General features: G+C 39.2%; 5 protein-coding genes and 2 long non-coding RNA genes across 8 annotated transcripts; 3 read left to right on the forward strand and 4 right to left on the reverse strand.

Moving 5' to 3' along the window:
* Window positions 1-1,793: 1,793 nt before the first annotated feature.
* LOC130687121 (uncharacterized) lies at window positions 1,794-3,420 on the reverse strand. The gene is made up of 3 exons (XM_059497666.1): window positions 2,340-3,420; window positions 2,130-2,229; window positions 1,794-1,935 (listed from the first exon to the last, which is right to left on the reverse strand). Exons 1-3 carry the CDS (start codon window positions 2,505-2,507, stop codon window positions 1,844-1,846), a joined length of 360 nt encoding a protein of 119 aa, XP_059353649.1. The 5' UTR covers window positions 2,508-3,420; the 3' UTR covers window positions 1,794-1,843.
* On the forward strand, window positions 3,330-4,414 carry LOC130687119 (adhesive plaque matrix protein-like). 2 transcript variants are annotated; one of them, XM_057510276.1, is made up of 3 exons: window positions 3,330-3,426; window positions 3,497-3,872; window positions 4,041-4,414. In XM_057510276.1, exons 1-3 carry the CDS (start codon window positions 3,421-3,423, stop codon window positions 4,322-4,324), a joined length of 666 nt encoding a protein of 221 aa, XP_057366259.1. In that variant the 5' UTR covers window positions 3,330-3,420; the 3' UTR covers window positions 4,325-4,414. The 2 variants fall into 2 exon arrangements, with proteins under 2 accessions (XP_057366259.1, XP_057366258.1); XM_057510275.1 differs by having other exon boundaries at window positions 3,497-4,414.
* A 1,701-nt stretch (window positions 4,415-6,115) lies between these two features.
* Window positions 6,116-6,739, forward strand: LOC130687123 (uncharacterized). Its single transcript, XR_009000049.1, has 2 exons — window positions 6,116-6,250; window positions 6,314-6,739. It is a non-coding gene; the product is annotated as an uncharacterized LOC130687123 (long non-coding RNA).
* A 2,418-nt stretch (window positions 6,740-9,157) lies between these two features.
* LOC130687120 (large ribosomal subunit protein mL48-like) lies at window positions 9,158-10,118 on the forward strand. The gene is made up of 5 exons (XM_057510278.2): window positions 9,158-9,292; window positions 9,349-9,456; window positions 9,516-9,649; window positions 9,706-9,808; window positions 9,879-10,118. Exons 1-5 carry the CDS (start codon window positions 9,278-9,280, stop codon window positions 10,077-10,079), a joined length of 561 nt encoding a protein of 186 aa, XP_057366261.1. The 5' UTR covers window positions 9,158-9,277; the 3' UTR covers window positions 10,080-10,118.
* A 99-nt stretch (window positions 10,119-10,217) lies between these two features.
* On the reverse strand, window positions 10,218-15,397 carry LOC130687130 (contactin-like). Its single transcript, XM_057510283.1, has 13 exons — window positions 15,235-15,397; window positions 14,635-15,180; window positions 14,186-14,502; window positions 13,507-14,122; window positions 13,233-13,391; window positions 12,975-13,168; window positions 12,615-12,827; window positions 12,160-12,544; window positions 11,533-12,094; window positions 11,342-11,433; window positions 11,041-11,278; window positions 10,604-10,951; window positions 10,218-10,529 (listed from the first exon to the last, which is right to left on the reverse strand). Exons 2-13 carry the CDS (start codon window positions 15,169-15,171, stop codon window positions 10,411-10,413), a joined length of 3,780 nt encoding a protein of 1,259 aa, XP_057366266.1. The 5' UTR covers window positions 15,172-15,180; window positions 15,235-15,397; the 3' UTR covers window positions 10,218-10,410.
* Window positions 15,398-16,161: 764 nt separating this feature from the next.
* On the reverse strand, window positions 16,162-17,713 carry LOC130687097 (uncharacterized). Its single transcript, XR_009000039.1, has 7 exons — window positions 17,641-17,713; window positions 17,374-17,427; window positions 17,057-17,188; window positions 16,844-16,891; window positions 16,671-16,749; window positions 16,480-16,508; window positions 16,162-16,294 (listed from the first exon to the last, which is right to left on the reverse strand). It is a non-coding gene; the product is annotated as an uncharacterized LOC130687097 (long non-coding RNA).
* Window positions 17,714-17,905: 192 nt separating this feature from the next.
* On the reverse strand, window positions 17,906-18,827 carry LOC130687096 (cuticle protein 8-like). The gene is made up of 3 exons (XM_057510256.2): window positions 18,772-18,827; window positions 18,589-18,687; window positions 17,906-18,513 (listed from the first exon to the last, which is right to left on the reverse strand). Exons 1-3 carry the CDS (start codon window positions 18,775-18,777, stop codon window positions 18,187-18,189), a joined length of 432 nt encoding a protein of 143 aa, XP_057366239.1. The 5' UTR covers window positions 18,778-18,827; the 3' UTR covers window positions 17,906-18,186.
* Between the last annotated feature and the right edge of the window lie 200 nt (window positions 18,828-19,027).

The raw sequence follows: 19,027 nt of genomic DNA on the forward strand, positions 1-19,027 counted from the left end.
AGTTAGTAGTTAATAGTAATTATTGTATAGTTTTATTTTATTCAAATAAAGTTATTAATAAAAAAATTATATATTTAGATGGCTAGAATGCGTAAAGTTGTATTTAGAAAATTAAATAGGAATCCGGGCGATAGATAGCCATAGCTGTAAAAAAGAAAAAAAGGCCGAAATTTTTTTTTATTTTTTGGGGTAAAACGGATTGCCATAGAAAATATTATATTTCTTCCAACTACACATTTTAACAGCAAGTGCCCGGAGCTCCGCGCCTTTCTGCTAGCTCATACGTAAATGGGTAAAATATAGAAATTGATGGTCTAAATATGAGTAGTGAATACACTAATGGATTAGATCCACAGCGTTAATCATAACTTATACTACTCAGCTCGCAAATTTAAGAAAACGTTTTCTTCTCTCCTGCCTCATCCACCTTTCCCGTCGTTTTTAATACTGCAACTTCGTTGAACTTTGTAAAAAAAAAGAGCATGATAACAGCTATTCACTTTTCTGTTTTAAAAAGAAGAGGTTAGCGAGTCGCGTAAAACGGAGAAATTTTAGAATGTGAATGTACTAGGTTGATACTGCAGAGGAAATGAGGAGATAGTCCTGATGAACGTGACTAAACAGTGCGAGCCAAACGTGACTATCACGTGCGGAGGCGTCTTTCGGGTAACATAATGACTGTATAAAAGCCAGATGTCCTTTCTAATTGACCACTTTCTTGACGATACGAGTAAAAGTAAAAATAAAAATGAAAGTATACAGCAATCTGAATTTAATCCACTGCCAATTCACCTATCAACTTGCGAACAATCTGAGCATCCAGATATAAACAAGAGAGGTGGGGTTTAACAACTATCCTTTCGCTATAAATTCAACGAAAAGAGTCCTTTGAAGATCAAACCAAAAATCTAAGCCACTACAGCTGTTGGGCAAACCGTGAGTTACCGTACATCATACTGGAACCTTAGAAAAACGACATGAAGGTAGGATAAATTTTTCTTAAGTTGTAACTCAGAAAGAGCAAAACACGAAAATTTGTTTCAGGTATTGATTATTGTTGCCTTAGCGGTTGCTGCAGTAGGCAGCCAATCGCACTTCGAAAGGAACTACCCCCTCAAAGAGCAGAAACATTACAGCTATGAAGATCTATATTTTTTACCAAACTATAATAACTTCTATGATGGCGGATATGACTTCAAACAGAACTATGTGCATCCTTTCAAGGAGAACAAACAAGTTAGAGCGCCACAGAAAACTTGGCCACGATTTATGATTTTCTTTGTAAAATTAAGAAAGATATTGCATGTTTAAATTTCTTACCAGTGGTTTCTATTCATTTGTTTTTCGCTGGGGTGCCACAGTGTTTGTTAAAGAAGAAACGTTAAAGATATGCATGATTGGCATGATCTCCTGGGAAAAATGATCATCCATTTTAGTCGTCGTTTGTAACATCCTAGTATAGGGCTGTCCTCGTATGTTGGTTTCCAAATCCACACACCTTTTTAGAACAAAGTCAAAACAGGCAGACATATGAATCGAATTACTTTCAGTTTGTCGGAGTAAGCACGAAAGTACCAGTGATTCCGGCATCCAAAAGCTATTAGAAGAGAACTGTTGGGTCGTCTCATTCTTCAGGTTCGTTTTGTTGGTTAAACGTTTAGCCGTGGAAAGCTTGGTGAAGTGGGATGAGAAGGATTTTCCAAACGAAATAGTATTGCCTGAGAACAATGATTTGCAACAAATTGTATTGTAACTTAACTGAAAATGCATCACGAAACATTTGATTGTATCATGAATATAATGGTCTGCGTTTTCGCTGATGTGGAAGGTTTTCGTTTTCAAATTAGAGACAGCATTGCAGTTGGCCAAACAAATTCGTGCGGCAGGTTTTGTAAATTAGGTTACTCGCGCAGTCCGTGTCGTTGAAGCAAGAAGCTGTAAAATAAATCACAGTTAAATGAAGTCTATTACATGTAAACGTATTTGTGTAGCCTATGCCCAGTGCATGGAAGCCTTTTGGAGAAGGAATCCAGCAAAACGAAGTATTACATTGGAAAATTAAACAATTTTATGACAAAGATAAATCCCCACGCTCCCAACTCTGCTTAACTAGATTCCAATTTACTTACAAAACGCTTTGCAAAAGGTTTGATCCGTAGATTCTTCAACCGTGGCGTGCACCGAATTGGCGTAGACGATGGCCATAACGACAAAAACGCTGGCAAGTAGCTGTTTCGGACAAAAGCATTGTATTACACTTAAAATAGCAAGTGAATGATTAAGCCTATTCAAAACCATCCACAATCATGTTTTTACGGTTGCTTAATTGGTGTACTTACAAATACTTTCTGGAACATTTTCTGTTGTTGTAAATGTCGCTTGTAGACTGGTGATATAGCTAAACGATTGACACGGCCTTTTATACTAATCCATGACCATACGTTTTGTAGGCTGCCGAGAACGCGTTGAACCGATCGTTCAAATAAGAACACTTGTTCATGATGCATCCTGGATGACTATCTAGATTATATTTACACTCTGCTCTCTCAATATGGAAAGCAGGTTACCTATAGTACAATGGGTTGCGTTCGTGTCAAACAATACTCAGTGACACATGCGTCACTTGTTAGTTTTGCCCATTAGTTACATGGAAGTAAGTAAAAACAAGTTGACGTGGATAAGTACTTGAAAACTACGTGTGCTACCTATGTAAAATCTTACCATATCATGCTCGTTTTGGTTTAATGTAATACCTGAATTCTGAAACTACCATGTTGGTCGGTACGTCACGCTCCATGCTTGTAATCAGTCGTGCACATTCACTTGAACGAAACGGGAAGTAGACTGATGAACTTACAGCAATTGTTTCGATAGAGGAATACCTGACCTGACCACCAAACGGAAGAAAAGGCTTAAGGTCGCAATTATTGTCAAATTGGGTCTTGGTTTACGTCAACGGGGATAAATTACCAGTGATGGAGTAGAGCAATGGGAAAGAAGAGAAAGGCAATTCTTTCTCACGGTAGGATTTTGCGCCGTACATTGAAAATGTATGACAGATCACGATGAAATGATTAAAACGTTCAAATCATGCTGGAAATATTTTGAGGTGTTGATATGAAAATTCTGCATAAAAAGGAATGAGAAATTGCTTCCCAATGACTTGTGGCGTCACACCTCAAGGGAGAAACCGACAGACGAGCTGATTTCTAACAAAGCCAAAAGTGAAATTAGCACAATTTTTTTTCTTGGCGATTTGGGTTTGATGAAATTGGCATAAGAACCGCTAGTACCATCGATTACATAGCATGTGCCCACTTGTGAAAAGGAATGGAATGAGCGCGATGTCGGACTATATAACACCCTCACTGTGAATTCATCATTATCAGTCAGCTGTCCAGCAACATCATCTACAACAACATGCAGGTACTGCTCAGCTTTTGTGTTAAAATTCCTTTACCCCGGAAAAAAAACTCAATTAAATTATCTGTTACAGGTTTTTATCATTGTTGCTTTCATGGCCATGGTTTCATGCCAACCTCCCTATTACCAGCAACCCTACAATCCCTACCCAGAGTACAAGCCGGAATACAAGCCGGAATACAAGCCGGAATACAAGCCGGAATACAAGCCCGAGTATAAACCGGAATACAAACCAGAATATAAACCCGAGTACAAGCCGGAATACAAGCCAGAATATAAACCGGAGTACAAACCTGAGTATAAGCCAGAATACAAACCAGAGTATAAACCAGAATACAAGCCGGAATACAAACCGGAGTACAAGCCAGAATACAAACCAGAGTACAAGCCAGAATACAAGCCAGAATACAAACCGGAATACAAGCCTGAATACAAGCCTGAATACAAGCCTGAATACAAGCCTGAATACAAGCCTGAATACAAGCCTGAATACAAGCCTGAATACAAGCCTGAATACAAGCCTGAATACAAGCCTGAATACAAGCCTGAATACAAGCCTGAATACAAGCCTGATTACAAGCCTGAATACAAGCCTGAATACAAACCAGAGTACAAACCGGAATACCCAGCTACTTCGTACAAACCCGAATACCCTGCCTACAAGCCGGAATATGCAGCCCCAACCTACAAACCGAATTATCCAGCACAGACATACAAACCCGCATACCCGGAATACAACAAGCCAGCTTATCATGAGCCAACCTACCAAGCCCCAGCCCACAAACCGTCCTACACACAACAAGCGTATAAACCCGAATACAAACCTACCTATCCTGAATATCAACCCTATTCCCCGCCCAAGTATCCTTCTTACACTCCCACATACTCAGTCAAATATTAAGCAAAAGACATGTTTCATTTACGCTAGCGTGTGATGTTATTTTTTAAAGAGAGTTTACTTTATGTTCCAATAAATTCAGAATCAATATTACTTGCTGGGAATTTTCGACGTTTTTCTTTTTTGGATGGCCGTTGCCAATTAACGAATATTTTACTGTCAACTGCAATACCAGAAAATTTCTAGTCATTAAACGCGGCCATAATAAAAAGCTTTCAGCTTACACATCGGCAATATTACGAAATTGGGACGAAAAGAACAAACTCAAAAATGATTTCAGCGATACAGACAGCAGATTTTTACGTATTACCTTATTCTACTGGTTGCTTACAGGAAAAGTTTTTATTTGCTATATTAGTGTCGTATTCGTTACAATTTACGATGGGAAAAAAAGGCCTACCAGGCTAGAGATGTATGTGGAAAGGAAAAACATACAGCTAGCTAACTTTCTATTGTGAAAGCACAGTAACCAGAAAGAGGATGAGCCAACGGAGCTCAATGGTGAATGAATAAACGAGTGTGTAACACACACAATAGTTCATACCTAAACTACGTGTAAGATAACGGAATTTCTTTCCCACAAACTACGTTAAACAGCATACCCCAAGGAGAAAATTTTTCGCTTGAATGCGGTGACTTCCGCCAAAATTAAAAGTGAAATTGGAGCTTACCCGAATGTTCTAATTCTAGGCCAATTGGTAAAAAACAAGCACAACATTAAGACTTACGAAGCACATCACGAGACGTATACATAAAGAAGTTGAACTGCTCGGGCACGATACAAGCATCACACTAGCTTGAAATCTCAAAGGTAAATAGCCTCAGAGGTAGAGGCCGAAAGATGAGAAAATGCAATCGAAAAAAAAACAAAGGACAAAGGGCCATCATGGATTTTTTGTCGCCCTTCCCTTAGGTTTGATGCTCTGACAAAATCCCTACCTAAAAAAGTTGCAGCTTCTTGGAACTGTCCGAACAAAATTGTGTGAAAAACTTAGGGTCATAAAAAAGGGTAGGGCAAGCAAGAGAAACTAAAGAGGTGACCTTTCTTTTCGAATTTTCTGCTCTATTGCTCAAACGTTTCGTAGCTGCAGGTAATAGGCGAGGGTACAGGTAAGCGCGGAGGATAGGCAATCATTTTTAAGAAGGGCGGGGCGTAGAAAGTCACGACCACAACAACACGATATCACCCACACAAATTGCTATTCAAGCGGTACACCATACACTAGTTAGCTTAACTAAGTTCGTCTTAATTTACCTAACATTGCATAGAATGTCATAAACAAGCGTTTGCCGGTGGACTTAATTTTTTTTGCGTCTGATTAGGACATAGTACATGGACAAAGAAGTACACGCGAGTCGCACTTATCACTTCCTCCTTCAATTATTATGTGACATTTCTTTCGGTTGGGGAAAGGTTACGAGTTCTCTAACGGTTATTTTCGCTATCGTATTGTTCCATAATTTCCTGATGAGCCTGAGACAAGACATGGATGAACAACATCAGACAGCGATGCCCCAGATGAGTGTGCTCGTAATGCAGATGAGCACCTTTACAATGATCGTCTGGATGTTGTGTCAGTGCAATATAGGTTTCCTAAGCCACAAGATGCAAGACTGACTTTCCAATTGATTACCTCTACGTGTTGGTGAGCGTATGATACGCCTCACCAAGGAGAAATCTACCTTCGTAATGATTTCCGCTAAAAGCAAAAGCGAAAAGACAATAGGAAACTATTTCTATGGGTTGGACGGAATATTAAAAAAGCCACGGGATTCATTCAGCTGAAGATCCAACGAAAGGCGAAAGCAAGAGGTGGAGCCTCACCGTGGTATATAGCTCTGTTTGCATTCATCCATTCCAGCATTGTTCTAGCGTCACTTGACTAGCAGATATCGTACGGAGAGTACAACATCTAGACTAACATGAAGGTACCATCCGATTCCTTTGTTACGTTTTATTACGCTAAAAGTTTTGATTTTTCTTTCTATTAGGTATTCCTCGTTGCCGCTTTATTGATGGTAATGGTTTCAGGACAAAAGCTGTTTAGACAAGACTTTTTCCCTAATCAGGACAATTTCGATTTTCCTACCAAACTTTCCCAACCTGACTACCGTGAACCAATCTACAGATACAATTACGCCTACCGTGCTCCAGAGGACAAACCGACTAAGCCACATTTAATGGTCGTCATTAAAAAGTTGAGAAAAATGCTTCTTGTTTGAATGCAATTACCACCTGTGCCGGCTACAGTTATGGTTTAATTTGTTATCACAAAGTTTTGTTTAGTTTACCCAAGAAAAACGCACTCTAACATGCTCAAGCGTGTTGAAAGGGAACTGCATATTCATTACATTGTATGAAAATGAAGTTGGCTCACTTCATCAACATAGCCAATAAACGATGGACCTTTAAAATAATTTTTCCTTTCACCCCATTTGTTTAGCATCAGGCCACCAGCTATATATCCAAGAGGCATGAAAGACAACGTCAAGCCCCGAAAGTTGGACGAAGAAGATATTAAACAAACTTGTACATACCTTTGCAAAGTTGAGGAAGCACGAGATGACCAGCGATAGCAGTGCCACGGAGGCCAAAGAGGGTGAAATCAATCTGATTCGGGTGAACGGCAGGTGAACGTCATGGACTGGCGCAAGCCGACACCATCAGCCGGAATGCGATCGTTTGTCTTGTAGATGGGCCAGCTATGCCATTCCAACTGGAAAAGAAGATTTAGTGACCAGGTTACCTTCGGATTTATCGCCTTATTATTATTATGATCGTAAAACTCTAGTTTAGAAGAAGAAAGCAGGAAAGTTTGCAAAATAAAATAAAATCTTTACCGCATTATTGACATAAGTAAAAGTTTTGCTAGATTCTATTTTCACGTTTAGAGTTAATCGTAAGTCTTGAAAAGATAATTACCAGAGCAGCTCTCCGGCTATCCACCTTACAAGGCTATCCAACGAACGAAAGCCAAATGAGCATTTGAAAAATAAAACTCGGGCAACGACATAGCTTACTTAGAAGGAAACGCGCAGTTGTGGTTAGTCCTTGCAGTTTCACTGGTATTGCATTGCCTGCCGTTGAATTGCTTTGTGCAAAATTCTTTTACTAAGGATTCAGCATTTCTAGATATGGAAACAAAGAGTACCAATAAGGAAATGCACTTCTGTTTTCTCTTCCATTTGTAATCCAATATTTCAGAACTACAGCTGTAGGAGTCACGATACCATCTGGTACGTTTTACTTACCTAATGTACAGTAAAAATGAGCCATGTTGGAACACATATTGTGCTGAGGTTTTCAAATTCGGAACACTATTCTCCATGCTGTTTTCAGACAGAACATCAGCGTCTACTCTTTCGATTTCTAGTGTATAACTCCGTCAACGAGGGTATGAAGTCTAGAATCAACACGGCCAGCCTAAATGCGGGTCATTTACAATGCAATAAGTGAGTTATGGCATAGTAACTTTCACAAAAATTGGCAAAAAATGTTAAGTAAATAAGATCTTACCATATGCATTTTATACGGTGGGTAAAACCGTCGGTTGACAGCTACGTGCAAAGTAGAAATGGTTCGGGTACGGTCGTTACTGTCGCCTTAACAATTCTCCCTAAACAAAAAATTATGTGAAAATGCCATATGCCATAGTACAATAAATTTAGCAAATTAAGGTAAAGAGAAAAAGAGAAAAGTCAGCTTTCTAACGTGAACGCTCTCGACGCACTTTGCAGATTGTGGTGAAAGTAGGAACACAAATGTGCAAACAATTAATTTAAGTCACGAAGCTCGTGATTGAAGTAAAGTTCTTTTTATATACAGTATAGTTAAAGCGAAGAACACATTTTCACCGTCTTACTAGTATTAATACGCAAAAAAAAAAAAGCGAATGAAAAACGTAACAATTGATGCTCGAATAAACGAAGCCAGGAGGGATATTGTACATTACTATTGTCACTTAACATTGGAATAAAGCAAGAGAAAGCAATAGGAGGGGCCTAACTACTAGCTAGTCAAGCTCGTTGCTTGTCTATAAATTTGCTCACATGCAAACGGTTCTTGCGTCGTAGAGTGTACAGCCATAGCAAAATTTTTAGCTTCAGCATAGGTCAACATATTCGATAAGATGAAGGTGGGGTCGTTTCTTTTATCTGGAACTTTCGTGTTACTCAAGTTTTTTGGTGAATTTTAGGTGATCGTCATTGCCGTCTTATTAGTGATTGTGGTATCAGGTCAAGCTCCCTTCAAAGAAACCAACTCCCCTAATCAAGAACATAATGGCCATCCAGCCGCAGCTGCTTTCACGCCCAACCATCATGGACACGATTACAAGTATAATGATGCATATCATCCAGAACACAAACCACCTCCAATACCGCGAATTTTTGTTTTCGTTGCAAAGATAAGGAAAATGTTTCTCGTCTAAATGAATTACCATTTGTTAACTCATAAACCTGCCATTGCTGCTTTCTTAGAAATATCTTTGGTCCCATTGATTTTATACCCCGCTATGTACGTTTTTCAGTCAATGAATTTCACCACGTTAAAAAAAATTATTTATTTGAAAAATAAATAACCTGATTTTTCGAACAATGGCTTTAATTCAGATTCGACTTTCTTGTTTCTACGAGCGCTCCTTTTATGAAGAATTTTTGAAATTTGCGCTATGGCACAGGTAAAAAGAAAAACGCCACAAAATAGATAAGACGGCAGTAATAAAAATCAGTAGAAACACGATTTTGAAGATTTTGGAAATTCGGAGTGAAAATGAAATAACGTATAACGATCAATGGATAAATACGCAATGGAAAAGTAAATTGGTTCAAGGAAGAGGCTTCACAGTTCCCTATCCAACCCTGTTATCCAGCACTCTAGGATCTCGTCTGCTTGTTTTTAGACTCTTTACATGATAAAATTTAAAATATCAGTTAGGTTTTCTGAATAGATATAAAATGTTCAAACTTCAGGTATTCTATCGCTACAAAAGTGCAGGAGGTTTATTTCTATTTCTTATCGGTTGCAGGCCCTTGGTCGAGTGCTGAGAACAGCTAGGATAACTCAAACTGAAATGGTAAATGTCATGTTCTCGAGAAGTATGAACAAATTTATTGCAGAGCCAGAGTACCTGGATGTAAGTCAAGCCTCTCAAAGTATGTGCAATTTGAATGTTTAACTTTGTTTGGATTAAAGACTAAAGGTCCCCAAATACCATTATACGAGCCTCTGAATGTGCAAATCAAATCATATGACTTTACTGTATTGGAGATCTTCTCAGGCTACATTCATAAAACAGCAGAAAATATGGGAATTGAAGTTGATGACTGGTACACTACAAGGTTAATGACATGTGTTGTCCTCTATAATTTAATTTCTATTATAGTTGGGCTAGTCCTTGTCAAAAGTATAAAGTTCAAACGTTTAAACCATTCAGCACCCAAATCGAAAACCAATACAATCTTAATATATATGAGAGAAACGTTCAGGTATGGGTAATTAAGTTCTGCAGCATACTGTGTATGCAGGTAATAACTCTTATTTTGATAACAATTTCAGGTGGTTGACTTAGAAGCAACAAAAGCACCTATATTTTTCCACATAATTCAAGCTGCATTACCTGAAGGGGTTAAATTGACTGTGAAACTCCACGACGACATGGACGAAGAGAATCGTTACCTCCCAGATCTGGAACTGACACAGCTTAAGAACGAACTTGATGCATTGGGCGGTCCAACAGTTTCAAAAGGAAAGCGATGATTTTTTTTCGATTATGTGTTTTTTTACGTAGGATTTGAAAGAATACATTGTAAAAAGAATACCTGAATCTTGGAATGCAGGGTTGCATTTTCGAACGTTAGAATGAAAATAACATAGCAGAAGAAGAAATTTAACCACTAAATCGATAAGGTCAGTTTATTCCTTAAAAATCTACTGTCTTCGAGAAAACCAGGGAAATTTCTAATGTCCCTTTCGGTGCTGGTAGAGAAAAACAGCTTTGAGATAAAAATGGACGGATGCAGAGAAAGACACTTAAAAATCACTCAAAAAGGCAGAGATTTTTCCATTTCAATGGATGGCAGGAAAAAAATCATGTGTACAATGCAAAGTTATATGTAAAAGTCTGGCAGATCGATAAAATAACACTGGCCAATAACACAAATATGGCCATGTTCAAAGGGACGGACGAATTCACATCGCTATCATCACCTGTAATAGAAAAAATCAAAGATTTTTTAGCTTTTGAGGTCTGAAACAGTTAATAATCAGGAAAACAAAATTACCCATTCTGAAAACCCAAGTTGGCGAGGACATTTTACCGTCACCTCCTTGAGAGTAAGCTAAAACTCGAAGATTGTAGCGTTTGCCCCAAGAAAGGCCTGTGACATACGCTTCCAGTTTGCGTCCAAGAGGAACCAATGTATCGTTGGCCGTCGACATGTCTTGGTCGCTCTCCCAGACGCGGACTTTGTACCCAATGAGAGGTTCTTCTTCGATACTGGGCGCAACGTAACGCCATGTGACACGCACTGTTGAAGGATTCACGGCCACCACTTGCACTGTCGTAGGAGGTTTGAGCGGCGCCTTCTTGAACGTACGTTCCAAGAAACGTTCACTCTGTGGTCCTTCACCTATTTGAACCAATTCAAGTTATCCGTAAGAATTACATTGCCGCAATAAAATGAATCTTAAATTAGAAAAGTAATTGTATTGCACTAACCTGCTCCGTTGTAGGCCATAACACGAACCCAGTAATATGTATCAGGCATCAAACCGACGATAAGAGCTTCATTTCGGGTGCTTCGACTAAGATAAAAGACGGAAGCATCTTCCTTGTCCTGTCGGCGCCAGTACTTGATACGGAAGCCAATCATCTTGCCTCGCATTTGCTTGCGAGAAAGATCCATAGGTAACCAAGTCACGTTTAATGCGGTCGAGTTGAAAGCTCGAGCAGCCACCTGTTCATTTATTAGAATTTGTTATTGTATAATTGTACTGCAGAGCTAAAAATAAATGATTACTTGATTTGGAGCAATTTGTGGCACATCCTCGGCTGAATAAATGGAGACCTCTGGAGATTCCTGACCACATCCCACATCATTACAACCTTGCACTGTAGGGGGAAAAACCATTCAAAATGTGAGTTCTAGATCCCTAAAATTGTTCCAGGGCTGAAAATATCCTAATAAAACGATTAGTTCGTTGGACGTACCTTTAACTTTGTATGGGGTGTAGTAGTAACGGCGATTTCTATCGACAGTGGCAACGAAAAGGCCGGCTACACGCGAATTTTTTACAATCTGAGACTGGTATTCCGATTCTTCGGTCACGTCCGCATCAACACCAGCCAGGCGACGCCAGAATACTTTGTAATAAATGCCAGAGGCGTTCTGCTGTTGGCCGACAAAAGGTGTCCAAGTGATGGTCAAATCGCCAGTTTTTCCACCACCACCACCAACATTAGAAGGAGGTAGATAAATTCGATCTGGGCGCGTATTGAATGTTGGTGACGGAATAGATGTAGGTCCATAACCGAGCGTATTGGAAGCCGATATGCGGAATTCGTACGTAGAGAACGGTGACAAGGTGTTCATCATTTGGAGCTCTTTCCGAGATGTCAATCGATCAACATCTTTGGCGGTAGCGTTCATAGCAAGTACAGCCCAAGTTTGATTCCAATTGGTTCTTCCTTCAACCATATACATGCGAATCGGATCGCCGTTCGTTGCGCCATCAGTCCACCTGATGACGGCTGATGAGGTTTCCCCGTAGACCTTATTAATGTTTGAATGCCGTAGTTAGAAAACGTTACAATTGGGCAAAATTGTTTGAATCTTACTTGAACACCACCGACAGCACCAGGAGGTCCATAGACGAACAATTGAGTTTTGGTGGAGATGCGACCGACAGAAGTCTTGGCCACGCACTCGTACTCTCCGGCTTGAGCTAATGTAATATTATGGATTTCGAGACTGCCATCTCTCGAACGGATGTAATGAGCAGCTTCTAAATTGTCGTGGAAATCGATAGGGGACGAATCGAATCGTAGTGTAATGCCATTGTGTTTCCAAATATAAGCCAAATCAAGGATCCCCTCTGCTGATGCACGACAGCGGAGTTGTTCAGTCAGTCCTACTGTAGTAAGAATGCGGCTTGGAGGTTCCTCTATAAATACGGGTCCACGTAAAACGATGACGCGCCCTGTACTCGAATCTGAACCAAATCTGCAAACCAAACACATTCATGAGTTAAAGGTTATTCTCAGAAATAAAAAATGAAAAATCATAATAATACCTATTTTCAGCTATACACGTGAAATTGCCGGCGTCTTCAAGCGAAACGGGATTGATAAGCAAGTGTCCACTAGGAAGAATTATTCTTCTTCCACCGGAACCAATCGTGAAACCATCCTTTCGCCACATGTACTTAGGTCGTGGTGCAGCTTCTGGATTACATGCAATCGTCACATTTCCTCCGTCGGCAGCATAGATATCAGATTCTAAAGGCCTTTGAAGAAAAAAAGGGTAGGATAACAATTACGTCTCCATTAATATAAGTCCTAAAAAAGATCTCTACTCACCAATATGGTATAAAGGACGGTAAGGAAAAGGGAAGAAGGAAAAGAAAAGCAATGCACAATAAAATGCAACTTACTTCTTTGCAAACGATGGTTTTATGTCCAGGATTCGAAGTTGGCCGGACGAGTACCTCTCAGCAATCTGATTGGAGGCTTTGCACTGATACATGGCCTGATCGCGCTCTGGATCTAATTTGCGTATTATTAGGACATTTTCTCGAATTTCATAACGCTCACGGTCGGCTAGCTCAAGAGTAAACGGATCCAAAACCTATTAATTGATCATTTGTGAGTAAAACATCCGTCTCTGTTAAAGTGCTAGTTGTCGGACTTACCTGTCCATTTCGCAGCCATTGATAATTGACATCGGGTATACCGAAAGCTTCACAAGTCCATAGGAGATCTTCACCTCTGTCCATATGCATATCTCCCAAAGGAATAGTGAAGACTGGCGTGGCTTGGACGCTAACTGTCACAGCTCCCTCAATAGATACCTGGAAATGCAGAGGCGTTAAAATAAACATACTTCAGGATGAAATGGTGAATCAAAAACTTAACTTAATTGACACAAAAAAATTATTATTTTCTATTATTATTATGGTGGATTACCTTGTCATTAGTGGCTCGGCAAACATAGTCGCCCATATCTTCAACTTTGACTTTGGGAAGGACAAGCACTCGGTTGTAATTTGTAATAATTACACCTTTGGGTAAGGGGGCTCCTTTGCGGGTCCAGTTGTAGTTAGGGACAGGGTAACCAAAAGCTACACATTCAAGTCGTACGTCTTCGCCGACACGAGGCGCTTCAGGAAAACTCTTGGGAAAGTTGTTGGGGAATTTGAGCTGTTGATAATTGGGGTGCTGACGAACCTCGACCGAAAAGAAAGGTCCATTACGACCGTTGCTTGAAACAGTGCTTTGTACGTTGCAGGAATAACGTCCACGATCAATATTTTCCAAAGAAGAAAAATACAAGTTTCCGTCAAAAGAAACGAATGTTCGGGAATCCTCTTCCACGAAGTTGGGAAAAACATCGCGAACCCAATAGTACTGAATATCGGGGAAGTATTGTGGGGGGTCACAATAAATAGCTTTGCCCCAGTGCTCAAGACCATTTTCTGAAGATCGCTTGAGATTGAATTCTCCAATGAAGCCAAAAGACAGTTGCACGCTTTCGGATACAATTGAGCCATATCGGTTGCTTGCAACACAATGATATTTGCCTCTGTCAAAACATATAATGAGACGATGAAATACTTATATTGTCATGACGTAAACATGAACTTACCTGTCGCGGATTTCTTCAGGATTGTTGATAATTAACAAACCGCCACTAACAGTGTGTCGTTGACTTTGAAGAGGATCGATTCGCCGAGAGACGAGTTGATCATTTTCGAAATCTTCTTTGTACCACTGGAATTCAGGGGTAGGATATCCATTTGCGATGCAGCTAAGAGTCACTTGATTCAAAGTTTTCCTTCTAGTCAGATCAAATACAACCGGAACTGGCTGCCGAATAAAATAAGGCCCGCGTGGAATTCTATTGATATCATTCACAACAATTCCATACTGGAAAGTTCTGTCTTCCACATCCAGTAAGTTTACCTAATAAGAAGATGGTATTTTGTAAAAGACCAATGCACAAAAATAAAAAAAGATGTGGTAGGGAAATCCTATGTACAGGTAGCATCATAGCACTCCCTTTAAATATGGAAAGTTAATATTTTATAGACATACCTGGTTGACAGCAATTTCACAGATGTGCAGCAGGGGATCTTTTCCATCAACCCTCAAAAGGCCCCACTGCCTGGCAGACAGGGAATACCCATAGGACAAAAAGTCTTTTTCAAAAACTGTTTCTTGATTTGGTAAGAAGGCAGTGTCAAGGTTCATCATGGTGGTACCATCACCATCATTCACCCAAACTCCAGGGCTTTGTTGGCGTCCACTGATGTACCAAATTCGGTGGCTGGGGTCGTGTTTGTTAAGATATGTTGTGATGAAGCTGTGTTCCTCAAGCGAGTTAACACTGGCTAGATCAGAATTGAAGGCACGACAGTACTGTCTAGCTTCATCCCTAGTTTTGATTGGGCTGCGAATGAATTTGTAACATGATGTTGTGTAGTGCACCCAAGCTTTCGGACAAATGGCATCAGGATCATAATTTTCAGTTTTCAAACTTGTCTGACCCAACAAACTGTTTGGCGACGCTAATAGTTGTGCATGAGATTCCAAAATGAGGAATGTGAAGATTAACAATGTGACAGGATTCATATTTCGTCGCTGAAAAAAATTTATTAAAAAATGTTGATACGAAAATAAAAACCGGTTATTTACCTTTAATCAGGAATGTAGGCGAAGGGTATAAAAAAAGTAACGTATACTTTAGAAATTCATAATGACAACTTCAGTTGCTCAACAACAGGTAAAACAACAAACTGCCAAAGCCAACACCCAAACCAAAAGCTTGTAGAAGGTAAAGGTAGGCAATTTCAACCTAGGCAGGTAGAAATGCGCCGCAATGTTGTCAGATCGCTGACTGTAGCGCAAGTTACAAATACAGTACGTATTCCAATTTGAAATTTGCAAAGGCGAATAAAGGCATTTTCCCAGTTTAGAACTAATACAACTAATTCTTTAATTGAAATTACTTTCACAGAACACACTATAGAATCGAATGACAGTTTTCAGTTTTCTGAACACAAGGTACCAGCTAGTTAAAGGAAATTAGTTTTGTGGTTTTATGCCAATCCACATGGAGACGCTATGTCGCCTAATACGAAGTTCAGTAACCTTGTTCAATGCCTATTAAGCCCCATTGACCTGCGCAATATATCTTCAATATCCTCGATTGGTAGAAAGATCATACGACAAGGGAATTCTTTCCTCGAGCATAACTTGGAGAAAATACACAGGAGACAACCACATGGACCACCGTCAAACATCGTTGAAAATATTAATGTATATAGGTTATCATGAGATAAATTACGAACTATAAAGAATTACACATCGAAGAAATGTGAAATTGACGTGCATTAATATGAATCTCCCGTTAAAGATGTAGTCTGGAGCGTACAATTTTGTACGCGAGTTCTGAGAACTATGACCATGTTTAAATAGCTTACTTCCCTAAAACGCTTGGGTTGTACAGTTCAACTCATCTCGATTTTAACAGATGAATCACGGACAACCAAGATAAAAATTTTATATTCCAAAACGATCTTTGCCGACTGAACAGTTCACGCGCAACTAACGTTTTGTCTGCGGCAAATTCATGTATTCCACAAGAACAGTTAAATACATACTGCCATACAAGATTACCGAAGAACTTTATTTAAATCCAATGCGAAGATCAGCACCACAGGAAAACCTCCCAAGATGAACCAGGAACCGGGATCTGCACAACCAACAACAAAACGTTCAGAATTAGACGCTGAACAACTATTGTACCATACGACTAAGCAAGTTCATTTCAGATTGAATTTGGTGGTTAAGTTTATCGTCATCCCAACAGTCAAGAGTAGCAAATAAAACGATTCATCATGATTTCTCATTTAATAAATTATATGGAAAGAATATTACCATGGTGAATACAGCTGGACTTACTGCACCTACATACAAAAATATAGACATTACTTAAAGAACCTAAACTATAGAAATCCCTATTAAACTAAATTTCAGTTTTCGCAATTCTCATCCTCTTCATCAGATGACCTATGCTATAATATCATCAATAGCCATCACTACACTTAAGACCGACTAAAATCAAATACCTCATTGACTTAAGACATCTGCCAAATCCACATCAAGTGCATCAGATTACACTTTCAGACACAGTATAATTGCCTCAACCTAAATTAAATTCAGAACAAAATTAGCCCATAAGCTCGAAAACTGTACAGTTTGACACTTAGACAAGTACACAAAATCAATAAAATAAACTTACATGCAAGATCCATGTGTAGCAAACACCACATACTGCCACCAGATCATCCTACAAATGAACACTAATTATGTCAAGCTCACAATTTAAAAATTCTAGTTTCTAATTAAACAGTCAGATTAATAGATTTCCACAATTACTATTCAGGTTTCAAATGTCTGAAAAAAATCATCACATTACCACTAAACCATACAACTGTTGCAAACCATAACTCACAAACTGTCTTGATGCATCCATAATTCTGGCATTAGGAGATGGAAACACCCACGAATGATGGAAAAACTGATCCCCAACATGAAACCTATAGCTTTTGCAGCCACAGGCCATTTGACCATCTCCTCAGAGACCCTGTTGGTGAGGATTTAAGATTAGCATTTCTAATACATAACTCATGCAAAATTCAACAGCAACTGGATCAGAAACTATAAGTCTAACATGGTTGAACTTGTACACTTTTCAGAAGGAACCATTGTATGGGTAGCATCAGTAAATCACCTACACTTGAACAAAACGATTTGTTTTCCATCATTTACCTGAAAAACTGCACTAGTTACTTGCAGTAAATTAACAAGCACGTCGAACTGCATCTATTATAGACAGAATTAAAACAAGACATTAGTGACCAAGTTTAAGACTACAAAACCACGTGGTTACTCGGTTAATAGCGTAGGTACATACGCATTTTTTCTTCTTGTTTTGAGAAAATGCTTAATCAAAAGTAACGTTTAACTAGATTACGTAAAATAACCAATGTATAACACTACAAATAAGTTAATGCTAAAACAAATCATATTAGATACCTCAAAATTGTGAATTCTCCTACATGGTAATAGTGTGCAAATATCACACTTCTTGTACTGAAAGCCATGCTTTCATTTCATGCTTCTCGAAGAAGAGCGGCGCTTTATATACACACGTCGCTTGGCGTTGCCATATTTACAATACTTATTTGATGTTTGGATGGCAAATTGGCAACACGAATAGATTTCGGGTTCAAATGGAAATAGTGTAAAAGCAATCGCCAGATGGAAATAGTGGTGATTTTTTAAATTGATTGAGCGCGCGTTTAAATGTACAAAAATGTAATTCATCAACATTTTAACTGTGTTGTGCTTTATATTGCTACGGAATAGGCATCAGTAATGCGGGCTTCTATAAACACGCGTACGTTACACTTGACAGGTTATGCAAAAATGAACGTGTTATTGCCTCTACGTCTCACCATTGCTTTCTAATTTTTGCAAAATAAATATTTGTAACCAAATAAAGGGTATTTTTTATTGACGTTTTCTTTAAAAATATTTGTTAAAAATTTTATACTAGTATGAAATACATCCGTCATCCACCTAATATATGGGGTAAGCCGGAGCAGAGTAGGTGGGTTTGTAGGCGGGGTAATCAGCTTTGTATGCCGGGGCGGAGTAGTAACCTGCAGGCTTGTACGCAGCGGGCTTGTAATCGTTGTATTTAGCTTCCCTGTCGTACTTGACTTCAGCGACGTAACCAGTGTAATCATCAGCCTTGTAGTTTACGGTCTGGGTGCGACCATCGGGCAACAAGGTGCGGTAAGAGCCTGAAACATAGCCCTTATCATCGCTGGATTCTTGATGGGCATAATTGTTGTAGGTATAATCATCTTTGACACCCCAGGCGAAAACATACGGCATCGGGGCCTACAAACATTTTTATTTTCAAACTGGCAATTAACTTTTCTATTCTTAAAATGATTAAAATAAAAAAAGACGTACGTAGTCATAAGACTTGCTATACGACGGGTAAGCCGGTTTCTGATAAGCTGAATTGCCAGAAACGGTGGCGATCAACGCAGCAGCGATAGCAAGAAAAACCTTTCAAATCATACATTTAAATTTTATTTTCTGTTAAGACAAAACAAAGAAACTTGACTGAGAATCAGAAAACGATAGATTTACCTTCATGTTGAATAGAATAGAAACTGGTTGGTTTACAACTGATAATATTTAGAGTTGGAGCTCTCAGTTTTATACTTGAGCCTGTCTCACCTCGTGTAGTCTTTCTCAGGTGATCCTGGTTGTCGTCGTGGAGTGTGCGTTTTTTCGCACAGGTAGAAAAATTGCACGCACTGACGGAGGTGTAACTGCATCATAAAATGGGTGGGGTCCTAAGCGTAGCTATGTTGCCCTTGTGATGATTTTCAAAGCTCGCACA

This window comes from Daphnia carinata, chromosome 2 (genome assembly GCF_022539665.2).
Source record: "Daphnia carinata strain CSIRO-1 chromosome 2, CSIRO_AGI_Dcar_HiC_V3, whole genome shotgun sequence".
Taxonomy (NCBI): Eukaryota; Metazoa; Arthropoda; class Branchiopoda; order Diplostraca; family Daphniidae; genus Daphnia; species Daphnia carinata.